Source organism: Fringilla coelebs (genome assembly GCF_963513975.1).
Source record: "Fringilla coelebs genome assembly, chromosome: 6".
NCBI classification, from domain to species: domain Eukaryota; kingdom Metazoa; phylum Chordata; class Aves; order Passeriformes; family Fringillidae; genus Fringilla; species Fringilla coelebs.
This window is the reverse complement of record NC_140034.1, coordinates 55,276,829-55,294,802: the sequence shown is the minus strand read 5'-3', so window position 1 is coordinate 55,294,802 and position 17,974 is coordinate 55,276,829. Positions and strand designations below refer to the sequence as shown.

Here is a 17,974-nt window from a genome sequence, read left to right as displayed (position 1 = left end):
ATAACTGACTCTTGCTACATAAATTCACAAAGTGAGCAGCCCTTCAAAAATTCGTCAAAAATATGTCATTAACTTTTTTTTTGAGAAATATTTATCCTATATACAATAATCTATGTGATAGTAGTTAAGAGACACTAGTTGAAATGAATTAAAAACAAAACCAGTTGATTAGATTACTATCTTTATCTATGCCAGTTAAGGATTTTGTATCATCCATTTTACTACAGACATCTGGATTTAACAAAGCTGTTGCCAGAGGCATTAAAATACTTTTCACCTTTCATAAAGAGATGTTTTAATAATAAATCAGACTGAAGGATACAAAGAGTACACATGGAATATATCCTTTTGCATCCATGGAACTGTCCTGTGGCCACTTGTTCAGGACACTGATGTTGCTCTAGGAAAAAAACCCAACCAAGAAAGTTCCTATCTTTTTCAATCTAAGCCTATTTCAACTCTTTTTAGAGAGCACAAAGAAACCAGGGTGAACATTTTGTGTCTGAACTGATAGGTCAGAGTAGTGGTTGGTATCCAACTAAATGGCAAAGAAAATGATGCATAAAGAAGAAAATTGTAATGCAGCCATGGGTCACTTCTGCAGCTTTCAATTAAGGCTTTGTTTAGTTAAGCACTTACAAGTTTTAATGAGTGGTTTTGCAAAAAAATAATTAAAATATTTCCACTTAAGTTGCCTGACTTCACAAAAACTCTCCCAAAAGCCTAAAACATCATATTTGTATTTGATTGTTTTCATACATTTTACTTTCAGATAACTGCACTCCAGAGCAATACTAAACTCTGATGCTGAATTCTTTGCAAACTAAACTCTGCACAAATTTCTTTTTATTAGGAACATTTGCATGTCAAGATTCTTCAATTTGCATTATTAACATATTTTTTAATAATTCTATTTCATGAAGGAAGGATTATTCCATCTATAGAAATGCATCTAGTGAGAATTGAAAATCAACTTCAAAACTGAAAATCTCTCCATAATTAAGGCACAACATAAGTAAATCCCCAAGGTGAACTTCAGCTTGGTAGTTTTGTCTGGTAATGCTCTCCTTCCTGGTATTTACTGAGAATGTGTGTTGCTATGATGGAGGAAAAAAATCAGTGTATTTGTTCATACCAATTTTACAGCCCTGCTTGTAAAAACCCTGCATCTCTGAACATGCTACTGTGAGAACTTCTGTCTTTCCTTGCAAAATAATTTTCATTCCTGCTACTCTTGACTTTATCAATTACCTTCCCACTAAAACCATAGCTGGTGGGGGCAGTGGGAAGGTAAAACACATTTTTATTTTTATTTATTCTTGGATGCATCAGCCAGGTAGAATCCTTTCCCAAACACTGGCTTAAGGAGAGCCACCAGGAATGGAAGTCAGCACAAATTATAGAGCTTGAAATAACTTTCAGAAAAGAAAAACAAATCTATCCCAAACCCGCTGCAAACAGCAGGCCTGGCAATCCTGTTCATACTGCAGCATCTCATGCTGCATTTCCTTGCTTTGGACCCCAAGAGTATTGACAGTATTAGCCAAAACACTGCGAAAAGATCAAAATGTGCAATTGTTGTATTTCAAGGGCAGTTTTTACATGAAAGAGAACAACACAACTTGCAGACAACCACTCCCAGGGAATTACACAATTTCAATGTTTGCAAACATTATTTCTTTCAATAAAGCTTAATGCCCCTCTTGAAGTTGCTCAGGAAATTTGCCCAGGTTCCACTCCCTCATAAGGCAGGAGATTTGAACCATAACATAAATATTCCAACAGTTTTGCACTTCCTATTAAGCAGCAAAGTATTTCTACACCATCTGAAACAAGAGTAATGGAGTATCTATTCTCACAAAAATGAAATATTGACTTTGCTTTTATTCATTACAATTAAAACTTTAAAATAGTTTGAATAGTGACCGGTGTTATCATACTTTCTAATTTAACTCCTCTTAACATTTCTCAAACACAGCCTGGAGAATGTGCTGTTGAAAAGGCAGGAATGTGCAGTTTATGAGTTACATCCCATTGATAAATCTCAGCCATACAGAAGTGCTAAATTACTTTGTTAATATCTAGTGGGCAATTAATTTGATTTCCCAAGAAGCCTGCTCCCTGACTAAATTAATGCGCGTGCATTTATGTTGTGTTGGACACTACTCTGGTCTGTGCTCTTAATCAGAATTAAACACAAGAGCTAAGCGCCAAGGAGAAAAGGGCCTCTCTGTCCCTGTTTAACAGCTTGATGCTGCTAGTGCCATCACAGCTATTATGGACAAATAGCATGATTCATATTTCAGAGTCTCAGAGTGCTTCTGGGGAAAAGAGAGAATGGCACCCGGAACAAAAAAAAAAACAAAGAAAGGAGGAAAAAACCTCAAAATGTTCGCAGCTTTCACTTTGGACAACAAAAGGTTTTCACAGGAGATAGGGCCACTTTCTCTGTTTCTATTTTCATTCTCAGGAACAAATATTACAGAATTGATTCCTCCCCTAACTTTCAGTCTCCTGCTTCCAGCAAGGTTGATTCTGACAAGACATTTAAGCTTGCTTGGAAAGCAGTCAGACGCAGTGGAAATCATCTACAACCATCTCCAAGAACTTGCACTGTTTGGTGCTCTCTCTCCAAAAAAGCCTTCCAAATCCACCACCAATGTATTACCTTTGTGCTCTTAGAGACCGATTTAATCTCTGTAATAGTGCCTTCACTCAGCTTTGAAAGATCATTAATGAAGGCAGCTATTACAGCATCAACCCCAGAAATGCCATTAAAATATATCTATATATTTATTCATGCATAAAGGTTAACGTTGAAACTCTTATTATCTCTTATTAAAATGCTGCTTTTCTAGTCAAAAACTTTTTAGAAATATTTAAAAACTTACTTGCTTAACAGCTGCCTACAGAGAGAGTTCACGATCACTTTTTATTTACTTCTCAATAAAGTCCAGAATTCCAACTACATGGTATCATTTTGTGTCCTTTTTCCTCCATTTAAGATAGGCTCCCAGACTGATATGTCACAGCATATTTCCTATTTCTGGGATGTATATTTAAAACAGCTTCTTCACCATCAGTGCCAACATGCTGACATACCACAATATTTTTTGCATGAAAAACACTACTTTATCCCTTGCAACTAAGCAAGTTTAGGGTGTTTTTTTTTTTTTAAGCAGAATTTTTGTTCCTTCCTATTTCTTACAGAAATCTATTCTAAAACTTAGCCAGCACAGCAATTCTATTTTAGTTGATGCTACTCACAGACCCCCAGGTTTGGGCAAGTGAAGAACAGCTAACACCAGCAGTGCAGGCTGGAGCCCTTGAAGAGTGAATAAAACATTGCTTTCTGATATCCCCATGTGCATAAATACAGCCCCACCTTAATTATCTCCCCTCTGTTTAAACAGAACTCTATCTATTATCATAACTGCTTCTTAGATGCATTTCTACTTGCTGAAATCCCCACATAGTCACAGTCAGCGACACTGAGCTCTGCTCTAAGCTGGGCTGCTGCTCTTGTTTCAAGAGGGTCCCTGGGTGGGACTGGGCTCCTTTTGGAAAGATCACTGAGGTGAGGCCTCAGCCACAACTTCAAAGCCAGCTGTGCCCACCTCCCAGATACCCCAGAACGTTGTGTATCAGGATTTCTGGCAGGGATTCAGCTGCACTTCTTTCCTTAATCCCAAACTGTTGGGGAAGATGAAACAGGAAAGCCTTATAAATATGATTGCCTGGCAAAAGATTTTGAGAATATGGAAACTGTGAGATTGAAATAAAAGCAAGCTTTGAGATACCTTAGTTACTGAATAACTGGAAAACAATGGCGTGGCTGGGTGAAGGTAATTCCCTTCTCATTAAACACCCTCTGTTCGCAGACAGCTCCAAGGATCAGAGCAGACCCTACTGGCTTGGCAGAAGGGGCCCAAAGAGGAGTTTTTAGGGTTTAAAATGTAGCACAGTGTGGTAATGTAATGATTCTTATAGGCTGTATGTAAATGCTATAGGATTTGTACCTTGTGCTAGATTGGTTAGTGAGAATTAGAATATTCAACACAGAAGAGGATTTATTGTATTGGAACAGGAACCTCACTCTCTTACCTCTCTTAGGCTCTTATCCTCTCTCTCTCTCATCCTCTTTCCCACTCTCTTTACTTCTCTTGGGCCCTGCTCTGAGCTGTGGCTGGCAGCTCCCAGCAGGGCCCTGCACCCAGGCCCTTTGCAATGAACCCCAAATTCCACAACCTGCCCTCAGAGATCTCTCATCTCCATCCGTCCCCACCATCCTACCCCAGCACCCCTACAACAAGCCACTGGAATCCCACTACGGAGGTGGCAGTACCTAATCACTTCTGGAGGGAGTACAGAGCTCCAGGAAGAGCAGCCTGGCAGGTGACACCCAAGAGAGAGGCCATCCAAAACAGCTTTGCAACTCACTGAACTAAGGGAATCAAAACTTTCTATGGAAATCAGAGGTCTGACGCCTCTGAGCTGTTTCCAGATTCCCAACAGCTGTTCCATAGCAGCTGAATTGCCATTCTGGAATCACTCGGTGGCAAGCAACCTCAGTAGTCCCTATCCCACACAAATTTTGTGGGAATTTGTGTCTTACTGTCAAACAGGACAGCAAGGCTCTGCAACTGACTGGAAGCAGGAGTCTCATTTGTCCCCTTCCTCACCCTCTGGGACAAGCACAGCCCTTTGCTTTGGAAAATGAACAGTCCCACAGAAGTCATCAATACAGCTCACATGCTCAGTGTCTACCTTTTTTTTTTAGGGCTTTTTTTTTTTTATTCCCTTTTTTTCTCTCACAGAAGAACCCCATCTGGAGAAAAAAGAATCACGAAACTAAACTGGAACAGAGAGTTGCTTGCTACTGCAAAAGTATTAAGAGAAAGTTAATCCACTCAACCAACACTAAGTTGCATATGGATTCTGATATAAGGGACAGATGGCAAATAGCTGCCATTTGTTAATGACTTTAATTGTCACTATAAACTGATACAGCTCTCACAAAAGGGTCAAGATTGTTATTCAATATTATAAAAAAAGTCCGAAGGAGTTTCCATGCTCAGAAGAGCTCCAGCCACAGCAAAGACACTCTTAGGAAGAAAACCAGTGCTCCTCTGAAATGTACCTAACTGGCCTCCAGTTAAATTGTCACTACTCCCTGTGCTGATTTCTCTCCACAGACTCTCATTCCACTGGGAAAACTCTGCACACTACGTCCAAAATTAGAGCAAAGTGGGCAACGTTATTGCTAAAAGGCTAAAATGCATTAAAAAAACAAACAAACAAAAACAAACTAACAAAAACAAAAATAAACTAAACCTTGAGCAAACTCATCAATCAGCTCTTTTCAGAGAAAACTTTCATACCTAGTTCAATCCTACTCAGCAAATATTGGCTGACAGAAAAAGCCAGGAAAGCATTGCCAAATTACGAGGAAAACTCTCAGTACCCTAAGTGTGGAAAAGGAGATATAACTTTCTTAAAATAATCTATTTTCTTTTTAAATAAGGAATAAATTAAAGTAGTACTTGGCACAGTTTTATTAAAAACATTCATTAGCTTCCTCTGAACCACAAACATGGGCAAAACTTATTTTCCCATTATTTTCCCATTTATTAGACCAGCCAAGTTTTCACTTGTTTTGTACATTAGATTATGTCTAATCATCTCCCTCAATTTGTACAGCTCAGAGGTCTCTGAGATCTACCCTCTGGAACACAATCCCCTATTCTGCTGCTAAGTCAGCAGGTTACAACCCCCAGCTTCCCTCTGTGCTGGGGGATGGGTGATTCTGGTCCACACTGCCCTCTGGTTCCAGTGAGATTTTCACTCCCCGGTGCACACGCAGCATAAACCAAGTGGCTGAACCAAGCAGATGCTTTCACTGCATCAGCTTCCACTGGGCCAGCAAGAGGCAGATTCCTCTGCAGCTCGGCCTGCCCTGCACACGGTGAGTTCCTTATCGCTGCCAGGGGCCGTGTACAAATCACCAACAGGATGGGACTGCTATGAACGCGCCTTGAGGTCTTTTATTTTCCAGCATCAGTCTCATTGTATGGTTATGACAATGGGAAGACGCCAGCAGCTCACGTCCCAGGCAGCAGACAAAGAACTTAATGTTACAGCTTACTTTATAAGTTTTTTGAGCAATCACAAAAAGCAAAAGAATACTGACAGTAGTTCCATTCAACCACTATGTGAAAAATGCATATTTTATGATTGGCTTTTCACAAATATTAAAATGAATTTTATATGTGTTGTGTTAGAAAGTAATGCTGTATTAATTCTCTTAAGTAGTGGTAAATATGGTTTTAGGTTATAACATAATGTTAAAATAGAAACTATGCTATGTAGGATACTTTTTTAAAGAAAGGACTCACAGCGAGATAGCAGCCACAGGACACCCAAATCTTTCAGAGAAAAAGAAATTATTGCTCCATTATCAGAAGAAACGAACTTCTCCCTGCCTCGCTCAGCCCTGAAGACACCGTCAGGATTCAGAGGAAGAAGCTGACACTGCCCAGACAGAATCCTGTGTGTGAATGGAATTGATGCATCATGGATCAGGTGTATGAATATGCAACAGGCTGTTGCTTTTAAGGTTTAATCCTCTGTTAACGTGGGTCCTTTTTCAGGCTTATTTTGCCCAGACTGTCCATAACTCTTTGTTTTTATTGTCTCATATTGTCCTAATTCAAATTGTCCAAATTCTTATTACTCTAATTGTTTTACTATTTTTATAACCATTTTATTATTATTAAACTTTTAAAATTTTAAAAACAAGCAATTGGCATTTTCCACAATTATAAGCACACGTACCTTTGGTTAAAACAGTGCTTGCTTATTTCAAATACAATACATGCTTTTAAGCCTTAAAGCACTATGCACAAAGCCCCATTATTAAGCTTAGAATTTCCTAATATCTCACTAGATATACTTTTCTGCAGCTTAGGGAGTTATTCTAGACAGGCGTTAATACACAGACCATTGTTCTATTTGTCCTTACTTTTCTATTTCTTACATAATTTTTCTGCTGACCAATCTCATGGCTACTGCTTAGCTCTAATCACAGTTCTGCTATCTTTGAGGCCTGCCTTTTGCAGCTTTCCCAAAACCCTCTGCTTTTATGGATTCCCACACTCCTGAGTTCCTGGGACACAAGGCCCTGGCAGTGCCTCCATTTAACAGAGCTGGAGAGCCTCACAGGCAACCCAGCAAACTCCAGCAGAGATCTAGGACACAGGTACAGCCACCAAAATATTTGGCTCCAGTAGCTTTTTCATTAAGCAATAATGCAAAAATGCACTCATGGATATGTGAATTAAGGCCTCCTCCAATTAAGAGGGTGATCTCTTTAGATGGCAATTTGTAATTTCACTCTTCTAGCTGTGCCCTGACAGACATGGCTGGCTGCACCTTTCGAAGCTGAATTAGGCAGTTCATCTAAAAGGAGAGAAAATGAAAATTGGCCAACAGAGTTGCTTCTGATGATTCCACCTCAATTAGACATAATTATTTCAGATCCTAGCACCACAGTGTGAAGATGCAGATCTCAGCTAAGCCCCCCAGGTTCTTTTGGGGCAACTCTCACGTTTTTGGGGCATGCACGCCCCGTGCACGGGTGTCTGGGTGTCCTAAGGAAAGTTTCTCTTGGGATGTGACGCCCGCAGGAAGCTGGCTCCCACCCATGGATGGCAGATGGCACCATCAGAGTAGCACAGCTGCACTGTAAGTCCCTCCTGCACTCAATGAATTATTGCCTCTGCTAATGGGAGCCACTGCATCAGCAATGAAAACAGAGCCCTGAGATGTGGAAACACAGCAGTGCTGGGGACTGCACTGCCTGATTGCCTCTGTCACACATTCCTGGTGAATCCACCAAGTGGTGGCTGACCCTGGGCTGAGAAGACTTACACAACCTGTCTTTCATTTTTCCAACAGCTCACAGAGCACCTCCTGCGCAGCACCCTAAAATCACTCAGCTGGTACATCTGCAATGCTATCCTACCCATCTTATAGGAATCCAGGCAGCCCATTTGCACAGAGGAGACTCCCCCAGTGACACATGCGGAATTTCCACATTCTTTTGCCTGTAAAACAACAATGATGTTGTCAGGCACTAGGCCTACACCTGGATAAAATCATTAAAATACAGCTACAAATGAACAGGCTAAAAGCAATTTACCAGTATAAGAGAAAGCAATGCAAGCTTTTATTTCACACCACAAAATATATGTCAGTATGTAAGAGAAGCAAGGCTGTATCAGTATAATTTCAGAAATTATTAGGTCTGCTCTTTTCATGGTAATTAAGTATTATTTAACAAGGGTAAAACTACAATGCAAATATCAGCGTTTCAAAATGAAAATAAGCAAAACACAAGGAAAGAAAGAAAAACCCAACCTTGCTTAAGGGACATCTTGTCCTAGATGAAGGCTGAAGACAGTGCATTATTTCCAAAGAATATTAGCCTTGAAGCCAGTAGGCTTTTATTCCGTCCACCAAGAGGATAGCTGTACTATAGAACCACTAAACTCTAAGTTTGTGCTCAGCTGAAGAAGCCTGCAGATACAAGAGTTTGGAGGGAAGAAAAAAGCTGCTGAGGCATTAATGATAACTGGGGGTATAGCCACCTTTTCCAGAGGGTTCTGATTGCCTTACAGTGTTTTTCAAAGGAACTCAGTCATTGTGAGAGGCCAGGGACAGGTCCACAGGCAAGTCCAGCCACACATCCTCAGCACATGCATTAAGCCAACCAAAACTCAGACCAGCAAATCACAAGAGGGGGAAAAAAAAAAAAACAAGAGCTTTCCAGAGGTTGTTTGCTGCACCTTCTACAGTAAAAAAAAAAAAAAAAAAAAGGCAGCTATGGAAAGATTCCATGTATTGCAATGGAAACAGTCCTGCATCTCTCACTATTTATTTCTATTGCCTAAACATGTCTTCCTGTGGGTTTTCAATCTCAAAATACTTTATTACTTTCAAACAGATCACAGAATTCCTTCTCCGCAGCACAAATCACAAATCAATTATTCCACTATTTTGTTGGAGTTAAAAACACTCAAGAAATGCATCTTCTCTTCCAAAAATTGCACCACATCTCTGTATTATCAGCACACCAAATAATTAAGCATTTGCTTTGTTTCTCAGGAAAAAAGACTGTCCTAACTTTTTAAGTAGTGTGGTTTTAAATGTGTCTCCTGACTGGACAGCAAACACCCCATTAAGAGGTTCACAGGCTTTATGAATATAGATTTTTATTTGTTTACATAAAATCTATTTCTTGCATGGAAAAGAACAGAAGTTGTCCTTTGTAAGAGTAACTAGAACTTCAAATGTGATGTCTGTACACAACTCTAACTGCCATCTGAAAACTGGCTGCAGTGAGAGTTAATGACCTTTTATAATATTGTGACCTACCAACATGAGGAAAAACAGACTGCCCATTTTATGATTTTTTTGTTTTAATATTTTCAATCATCCAACTCATTACATGGATACACTGCAGTTATTCAAGGAAATACTGTCAGTTTGTTCAGTATGAAAAGCATAATAGAGATATAACTTGTGTGCATCTAAGAAAATAGAATTGTTCCATCTTTTGCATTGGCAGAGGCAAGAAAAAAAAATACCATTTCACCAAAGTCACAATAGTTTTAAACATTTACTTGGCCAAAATCTTGAAAAGGCATTCTTGTTGGCATGCCTTGGGGATTCTGGATGCTAAAACATCTCCATTATGAAGTTAAAAATATTTCAACTTGATAAATTGACTCATTCAGAGATTAATTACCCTCAGAACTCTGGGAATAACACACTTTCTCCAAAGTTAAACTCTAGTGCATGTATTCTTCCTAAGTGTGATATTATGTGCCTCACATAAGTGAAATGCTGAATACTTTCTAGCAGCCTTTTCAAGAAATTAACAGGTCACAGCTTAGAGGAATCATAATGTAATCTAACAAACACAATCATGAACCAAAAAAAGTACATCAAGGTGCTAAAGAAAATTGCTCTCATTTTGTTTCCCAATACCAGTGGCTCAAGCAAGAAGCCCCACTGAAAGCCAGGTATTGTTCTGAAAAACGCAACAGGTCTAGAAATTCAGATTTTGCTGAAGAGCTTTAGCGCACATAAAGCTGGGTGAGCATGTGAGTGTCCCTGTGCCTCTCACAGGAAGCTGGTGTCTCACAAGGCACATTAGTTCAACTGTAGATTTACAAACATCTTCCCACGTTCAGTTCTCCAGCTTCACAGTGAGTGGAAATGTCTTCAAATTACAAGTTTGAAATAATCAGACAGGTTTTTAACAATCCTTACACTCCAACAAACTAATTAATACACTGACTCTTTCCTTGGATTTCACCTCAAAGTTTGAAGGCTTCTTTCCCATGTGGACTGAAGAATGGATTACAGGGAGATGCATAGACATAAAAATGCTCAAATACATTCATACAGCACCTTCACATAAATTTTACAAGAGCCAGCACATAAATGGGTGGGTGATTTGTGGAGTGAGGCCAATTCTCTACACTAATTTCTGCAGGCCATTACCCACTCCAGTTTGCTATTATAATATCCAAGGCTCCCCACAGCAAGCTGAATTTGCTGTTACAAGGAATATAAAGCATGTGCTAATGGCACACAGAGCAAGGTAAGATGCAGGTCATGAGAAGGTCACAAGAAAGTAAAGCCTGGGGAAAAGATCAGAATGTACAGCTCTTTTTGGCCTTATGCCCCATAATCAGCCATTTCGAGAGCACAGCGTATGGTGTGTTGCTATCCACATCAACCAATCCCCTGAAGTATCTTATATCACAGCTGGGAATAGTCAAACCTTAAAAACTGTATCCCAAAAGTCCTGTAAGAGCAACATGTCTGTTTTCTTAGAGACACTTAAACAACTCTAATTGATTTGCCTTCCCCCATTGCCCCTCTCAGCGTGGTGGATTAAGCAGTAGCTGTGTGAAGATGTGAGGACAGCTGTGACTCTGGGCATCAGGAGCTGTTTGAGACTGACAGGTAAGTGCAGAAGCAGCACCCAGACACACCTGGCTCAGAGTAGTTGGGATCCAGGATCAAACAAGGTTTTCAGTGTCAGCTGGAGTGGTGACAGGCTAACTTTTGAGCACCATAGCTGGTGAATGCTCTGGGCACCCCACCTTCCAGAGACACTTCATGTGAAAAATGCGTATTTTATGATTGGCTTTTCGCAAATATGAAAATGAATTTTATATGTGTTATGTTTGAAAGTTACGCTGTATTAATTTTCTTAAGTAGTATGTTAAATATAATTTTAGGTTATAACATAATGTTAAAATAGAAACTATGCTATGTTAGATACTTTTTTTTTTTTAAAGAGAGGACTCGCAGAGAGATAGCAGCCACAGGACACCTCAATCTTTCAGAGAAAGAGAATTTACTGCCCCATTATTGAGTTCTTCCTGCCTTGCTCAGCCCTGAAGATTCAGAGGAAGAAGCTGAGACTGAGCAGACAGAATCCTGTGTTTGAATGGAATTGATGCATCATGGATGAGGTGTATGAACATGCAACAGGCTGTTGCTTTTAAGGGTTAATCCTCTGTTTACTTGGGTCCTTTTTTGCGCTTATTTTGCCCAGAAAGAGGTACTTGGACTGTCCATAACTATGTGTGTTTATTGTTTCGTGTTGTCCCAATCCAAACTGTCCAAATTTTTATTACTCAAATTATATTGCTATTTTTATAACCATTTTATTACTATTAAACATTTAAAATTTTAAAAACAAGAGATTGGTGTTTTCCACACTTCCCATGTCAGTTGTCTGGATAATCTTCTCCCAAAGAGAAGAAACTCATGATTCCACCTCAGCAAGTAAGATCAGTGTGCCAGAAAAGCCAAGGGAGAGCAGAGAATGTGGGAAGAGCAAAAGAATCACAGAAGAACAAAGGGAAAACACAAGGTGGTTAAGAGAATGAGACATAAATCATACTGCACAAAGGAAAAGGGAGGACACACAGAAAAAAAAGCTTGTGGAGATCTCAGGCACTGATCTGAGGTGCATCTTTTGCAGCTGCAGCTCACTGCAGCCGATTCTATGAAACAGGATGTGAAACCTTTTTACCCCTTGTCACTGCCTGCAGCGGGGACAAAGCCAACAACAATTCTGATGCCTCCAGAAATGACAAAAGTGGGGACCCTTCAGCCATAGCAACTACAAGCAGAGAATGACTTTTGTTTAACCTTATTTTTTTTCCTTTTTTTGAAATTCTTATTATATTAAAAAAGAAGAGGAGAATAAAAAAGTCTTTGAGGACACCCTCCTCCCCTCTAACAAACATTCTGACCATCAAGACACCCACTGCTCTGACTAAAAAAAACACTCACTAATGATTTTCTGGAGTGCAGGAGACAAAAAAAAAAATTACAGAAATAACTAACAGACCAATTTAATTTTGTTGCATTAAAAAAAAAGTATATATGGATGCAAAGGCATGCCTCTCAAAAAGCCATTATGCCTTCTGTAATTTCCTTCAAGGTTTTTGCTTTTTTAAACTATTTACTTTTCAAGACTATTACGATGTATGAAAGTAATTGCACTGGAGCCATCCTAATGGCTAGCCAGACATTAAATTCACCACAAATGAATTTACTCATTCAAATTCATGGAAGGACAACAAAGCAGTAAATTTAATTTATCATATTATTCCAACATTTAACTTACTTGGTACAATATACCTGATGACCTTACACTGACCCCCCATACCTGCAATACATTATACTTCAATTTCACACCCAAAGGAATTTTTCAGGAGTTCTTTGTATCTACAGGCTAAGGGCAGGAAGCCCCACTGCTCCTGACATTGCACCTCCCACACAGGAGCTCTCTAATCTCACCCAGTTTTAGGCCAGTAACTCACAGTTCACACAAGTATTTCCAAAATTTGATCTAGATTAGGTTTGTAAATTCTGCATCAAGCTCAATGACTCAACTATGTCAGTCTCCACTTTAGAACAGAAAGCATTAAGGACTAAATTTGAATTTAAAAAACCCCACCACTTCTGTCATTCACTTTGATCATTAAAATTTAGTCTTCAATCTGAATTTACTCACTCTAAGGTTAAAACCTTTGCAGCTTTCTATGTTTCTATCTAATGAACATACAATTACTCCTCACTCATTAAACACAGGCATAGGACAGAAAGACCAGCTTTCAACTGGCTGTTTTTGTGTGGATTTTTTTTTTTTTTTAATTAAAAAAAAGACTTCAAGTCTCTGACTTGATGAGACATTGCTAGTCACAGTGTCTAACCCCTTTGTAACCTGGGACATCAACACAGCAAACAAAAACATTTGACAAAAATCAACCTTGATCTCACAGGTTCCCCCTGCAGAAAAAAGCTTCACAAATAATACCTTGCATAGCAAGTACATGGCTGTTCATGTGCCACTGCCCTGACAGCACTGATTAGGAGAAAACAAGATTAAATGAAAAGCCTGACTTGGATTTATTTCTTCCTGCTAGCATTCGAATGCCAATGCCAGTGCTGGAAAGAGAAAACAAACTGAATTCTCTACTGACCAATATTTCTTCAGTAAAACTGATAACTACATTTTTATCACTGAGCATTTACACTGGGGGGACACACGAGCCAGAAACAGAGAATCACCTCTCCTGAACAAATCAGACTGTTGGCCTTTGTCAACAGCCACTTGTTAATTTTAATCAAGGACATCAGTGTAAACAGCTGATGATTTCTCTTCCTAAAAGGAACAAATGGCAGCACCTTCAAAGGTATTAACCCAGCACCTCTTTTAAAGTCACAGATGTAATGATGAAGAATTAGCTTGAGCAAAAATTAAAGTAAAAAGTAAACCAGTATCACTATCATTTTCAGTTTACAGGAATGTGGATATTCCCACTACACAGCTAGCACTGGCAATGAAACCCACCAAAATCTCTTCCTAGCAATTAAAAAATATTCCACTTTTCTTGTAGGATTTCTCATTCTAAGTGTGAGAAAATTAAAGTCAAAACCTAAGGAAGGAGAGAAAAAAAAATGCCCATTTGCTGTTATTGTTGGTTTTACCCTGACCTGGGAAACAAACATTCAATTTCTGCTCCTTAGGTAGGACATTAGATATCTCTTACTTTTGCATGGTTTCATTACCAACAGTTTTTCCTCCTGTTTACTAAGCAACCAAGTAGTGACAAGTTTTTGTACAGCATCAGAGCTTTCTTAAATGTCATGTTTATAAATATTACCGCAGATACAAATTATTCTTGCCACCTGTCCCTTAAAATGTTAGGCTGCCATTTAAATGTTTATTTTACCTGAAGTTCAAGCATGTTGTGGAAGTTAATGAGCCTCCTGAAACTGCATCATAAATATCTCCCTCTCTGCAGCATTTCTTTTCTATAGGAAGTGTCTGGGGGACCTCTATAAAGATCCATCAGATGTGGCAAGAGCCACAACCTTTTGCCAATTTGTGCATCTTAAAAACAGAGTGAGATTCTTCGTAGCAGCTGTATACAAGGGGAGCTAGCACACAATTTAACTGAGAAGTGACATTTCTCTCCCATGTTGACAATACAAACAATAATAAGAAAGTACAAGGACATTTTAATTCCAGACCACCTGCCTGGGGGCAGGAGCCCAGGCTGGTACAGGGAGCTCTCACAAGCACCCCTTTGGAATTCCAGCCTGCTCATTACCTGTGCTTGTAAATGAATCAGCTTTCTGACTGTTTTGCAGCAGACACCAAAAATCAGATTAGGACTGTGTGTAAACCCTCTCTGGGTCAACTAATTGCCCTCACTTTCCTCACTTCTGGAACAAAACCACGGAGACAGATTTTGCTTTTAGGTTTTATCTCTGCAGTCATATTCCTTTCACTACTATCACATGGAAATAATTACACTGGGATTTGGTTCAGTGGATAGGAATCTTGAGGGTTTTTTTTTTCCGGTGAAGAGCCATCAAGGGAAACTAATTGTAAAGAACTGTTTTGATAACATGATTTAATGGGAATAATGATTACAATTTTAGACTTTGTTATTGTATTTTGCATTCCAGCTTTGCCAGGCATCTTTCCTGTAAGCTGCTTGAGAGTATGGACATAGCACTCACCACGTGAGCAACCCCCCAGCATCAGAAAACTCCAAGACAAGCACAGAACTAAGCTGCTGAAAGAGCACTCATTAGCAACACTCCTTTTGGAAAGCAAGAGGAAAAGAGGGATAAAAGTTAAAGAAAAGCTCAGACATTTTGACATAACTTCTGAAATAAACACACAAGCTTAACTTTAAGGGTCATTACACCTGTTAAGCTGCACAGCACAAAACCAGTGGTGACAATGGTTAGAGGACACAGTCTCAGCTATGTCAGGAAGGTACAGGTCGGATATTAGGGAAAAATTTTTCACCAAAAGTGTAATAAAGTGCTGGAATGCTCTTCCCAGGGAGATGGTAGGATCACCATCTCTGGAAGTGTTTAAAAAAAAGACTGGACATGGCACTTGGTGCTACAGTCTGGTTTAGGTGTTAGGGCACAGGCTGGACTCAATGATCTTAGAGGTCTCTCCCAACCTCATTATTCTGTGATGCACACCCTCCCAGCTGTCTCTAACAAAGGGGGGTTTCTGCTGCTGCCCGCACTCTTGCAGCACTGGGGATCCCACACCTGCGACCCCACCTACCAAAGTGCACAGCCCAGCCACTGAGCTGCCTACAGCGTGCTGAGAACACAAAGTCATAAAATCAGAAAGTCAGTTTCTTCCCCTCCACAAAGTATACAAGGAAGCAAATAGATTTGCTGAAGTGCAAATAGAGAAGGGAAACAGGAGAGTTGCATAGCCACCAGTGACAGAAATCTCTATCAATTTAAAAAGGCCATTTGGCAATAGCTTAAACCCAAAGCTTCCACTGCAACCCCTTTATTAATTAATTCTGTAATACACAGAAATGAAAGAGTGGGTGTGCATTTGTGTGAGACTGTGTGAAATAGGGGAATAAATGCAGATAGCTTGACCTGTGAGATGTGATCACTGTCTATTTTTAAGAGCATTTACAGAAAGGAAATTGAGGATTCAATATTAAATGAGTAAATCTACATATGTACACTAAATTTGATAGCCCTGCTTGTACAGTGGTAACTCCTGTACCTACTCAGCCCAACCTAAATCCAAGACTGTTTATATTTTATTAGAAAAGAGAATAAATTAAAAGTATTCCAACTTGCCATGCCACTGCCAGATCATTATTTGACTCTGAATTTGAACCATTTAACACAGATCACCATGAAATATCATTACAATTAGGTCTAACCAGTTTTGGTATGAAAGGTATCACAGCAAAGCACCCCACAACCTGCATTATATCCAGGGAACTGCAAGGGAATTCTGACCAGGAACATTAGGGGGTACTTAGCATTGAAAGTTCTCCTGCCTGAGAGCACACAGTGCTGCTGGGTGAAGAACAGGTCCTGAACCGCTCCCCTTCCCCTCAGTTTGCTGGAGTCTCCCCCTGCAATCAGTGATGCTGACTTGGACACAGGTGGCTGCAATCTGCTCCCAGGATTTCAATTACCACTAACTGGGCACCTGAGTTTGCTTGAGTTCCATCCTCAGTAACCAATGCAGTTTCTATATTTATGCTGAAAGTGTAAAAATTTCAGAACAACAAGCAGAAAAGGGGTGTATTCAAGCTACAAGAAGTTCACTCTTCCTCAAAACTCTTAAGCTAAATTTTTCTTGGTCCTTGAGATTAGTGTAATCCTTGTTTTAATCTAGGTCTGGTTAGAAACAGTTAACAACAACAGAGAAATAATATTGTTGAAAAATGCACTCTGCTGTTTTGTAAGCTAAAAATAAGTTTTACTGTGAGAGGCTCCATAAATAAATCCTGAAGACCCTCTTAAGCCCCCATTCAAGTACATTCTGTAGGAGCTCAGTAAGGGCACGATACAGAAACAATCTGGTCTATCAGCCTGCGCTGTGAATAACAACACTTGAGTACTTCATCTTCTGCAGTTCATGAGCACTTCACGGAGGTCATTGTCCCCGGGGTGTCCTTCTCACACAGCTCACATCCCTTGCTAGGGATCTGCCCACATGGCTTCTCATGTTTGCATTCCATGCAACATGTAAATCCAGAAAAGCAACAAAAATGTGGAATGCATTAAAAAAAATAATAAAAATATGTATTTTGAGTAGGCACTTCATGTTACAAGCTGCTTTTTCTTAGTGACAGTTACTCTTAGCTGATTTTTCCACTTCTAACATTGCTGCCAAATCACTGACAAGGACTTGCACGAAAGGATAAGGAGAGAGAAAAAGCAAGGCATATGCTGAGGTTATACCAGATCTTATGTTATTTCTTGTGACTTCCCAGACTGAGGAAGGATTTCAGTAACACAAAATTGCTCTAACAATTACTCTACATTATTAAAAGAAGCCAGTTTTTAAGTAACACACAGTATACACAAAATCACAGAACGGGGCAGGCTGGAAGGGACCACAGGGCAGGATCATCTGCTCCAACTTCCCTGCTCTAGCAGAGCCATCCCAGAGCACAGGACTGTGAACACAAGGTTCTGGAGTATCTCCAGTGAGGGAAACTCCACACCCTCTCTGGGAAGCCTGTTCCAGTACATGATCAATGCACAGTAAGAAGTTCTTGCTCATGGCCAGGTGGAACTTCCTGGGCATCACTTTCTGCCCTTGCCTCCTGTGCTATTGTTCAGCACCACCAAATGGAGCCTGGGCCAGGCTCTAGCACCTCCTGCAGACACTGACAGACAGGGATGAGTATTGTGCACGCTGCTGCAATTAGCATTGTTCATAAAATTTGTTCTTAACCTCATTATAATGGGGGGAAAGCAACAAAGCAACCACATGCAGCATAAGGGCAATTAGCGAGACCAGAGAGCAGCAGTTAGACACTAAATTAATAAATGCTATTTATTCATTTTTGTCTAG

General features: G+C 39.8%; 1 protein-coding gene across 6 annotated transcripts in view; it reads right to left on the bottom strand.

Moving 5' to 3' along the window:
* Positions 1-17,974, bottom strand: part of GALNT18 (polypeptide N-acetylgalactosaminyltransferase 18) — a 223,764-nt gene that overhangs the window by 156,191 nt on the left and 49,599 nt on the right. The window contains exon 1 of one of the 6 annotated variants that reach the window (XM_084207125.1): positions 8,024-8,100. The exons of the other annotated variants lie outside the window; for them this stretch is intronic. Coding sequence (XP_084063251.1) covers positions 8,024-8,051 — 28 coding nt within the window. The 5' untranslated portion in view covers positions 8,052-8,100. Of the gene's footprint in view, positions 1-8,023; positions 8,101-17,974 lie in introns of those variants that run through there. 6 annotated transcript variants of the gene reach the window in all.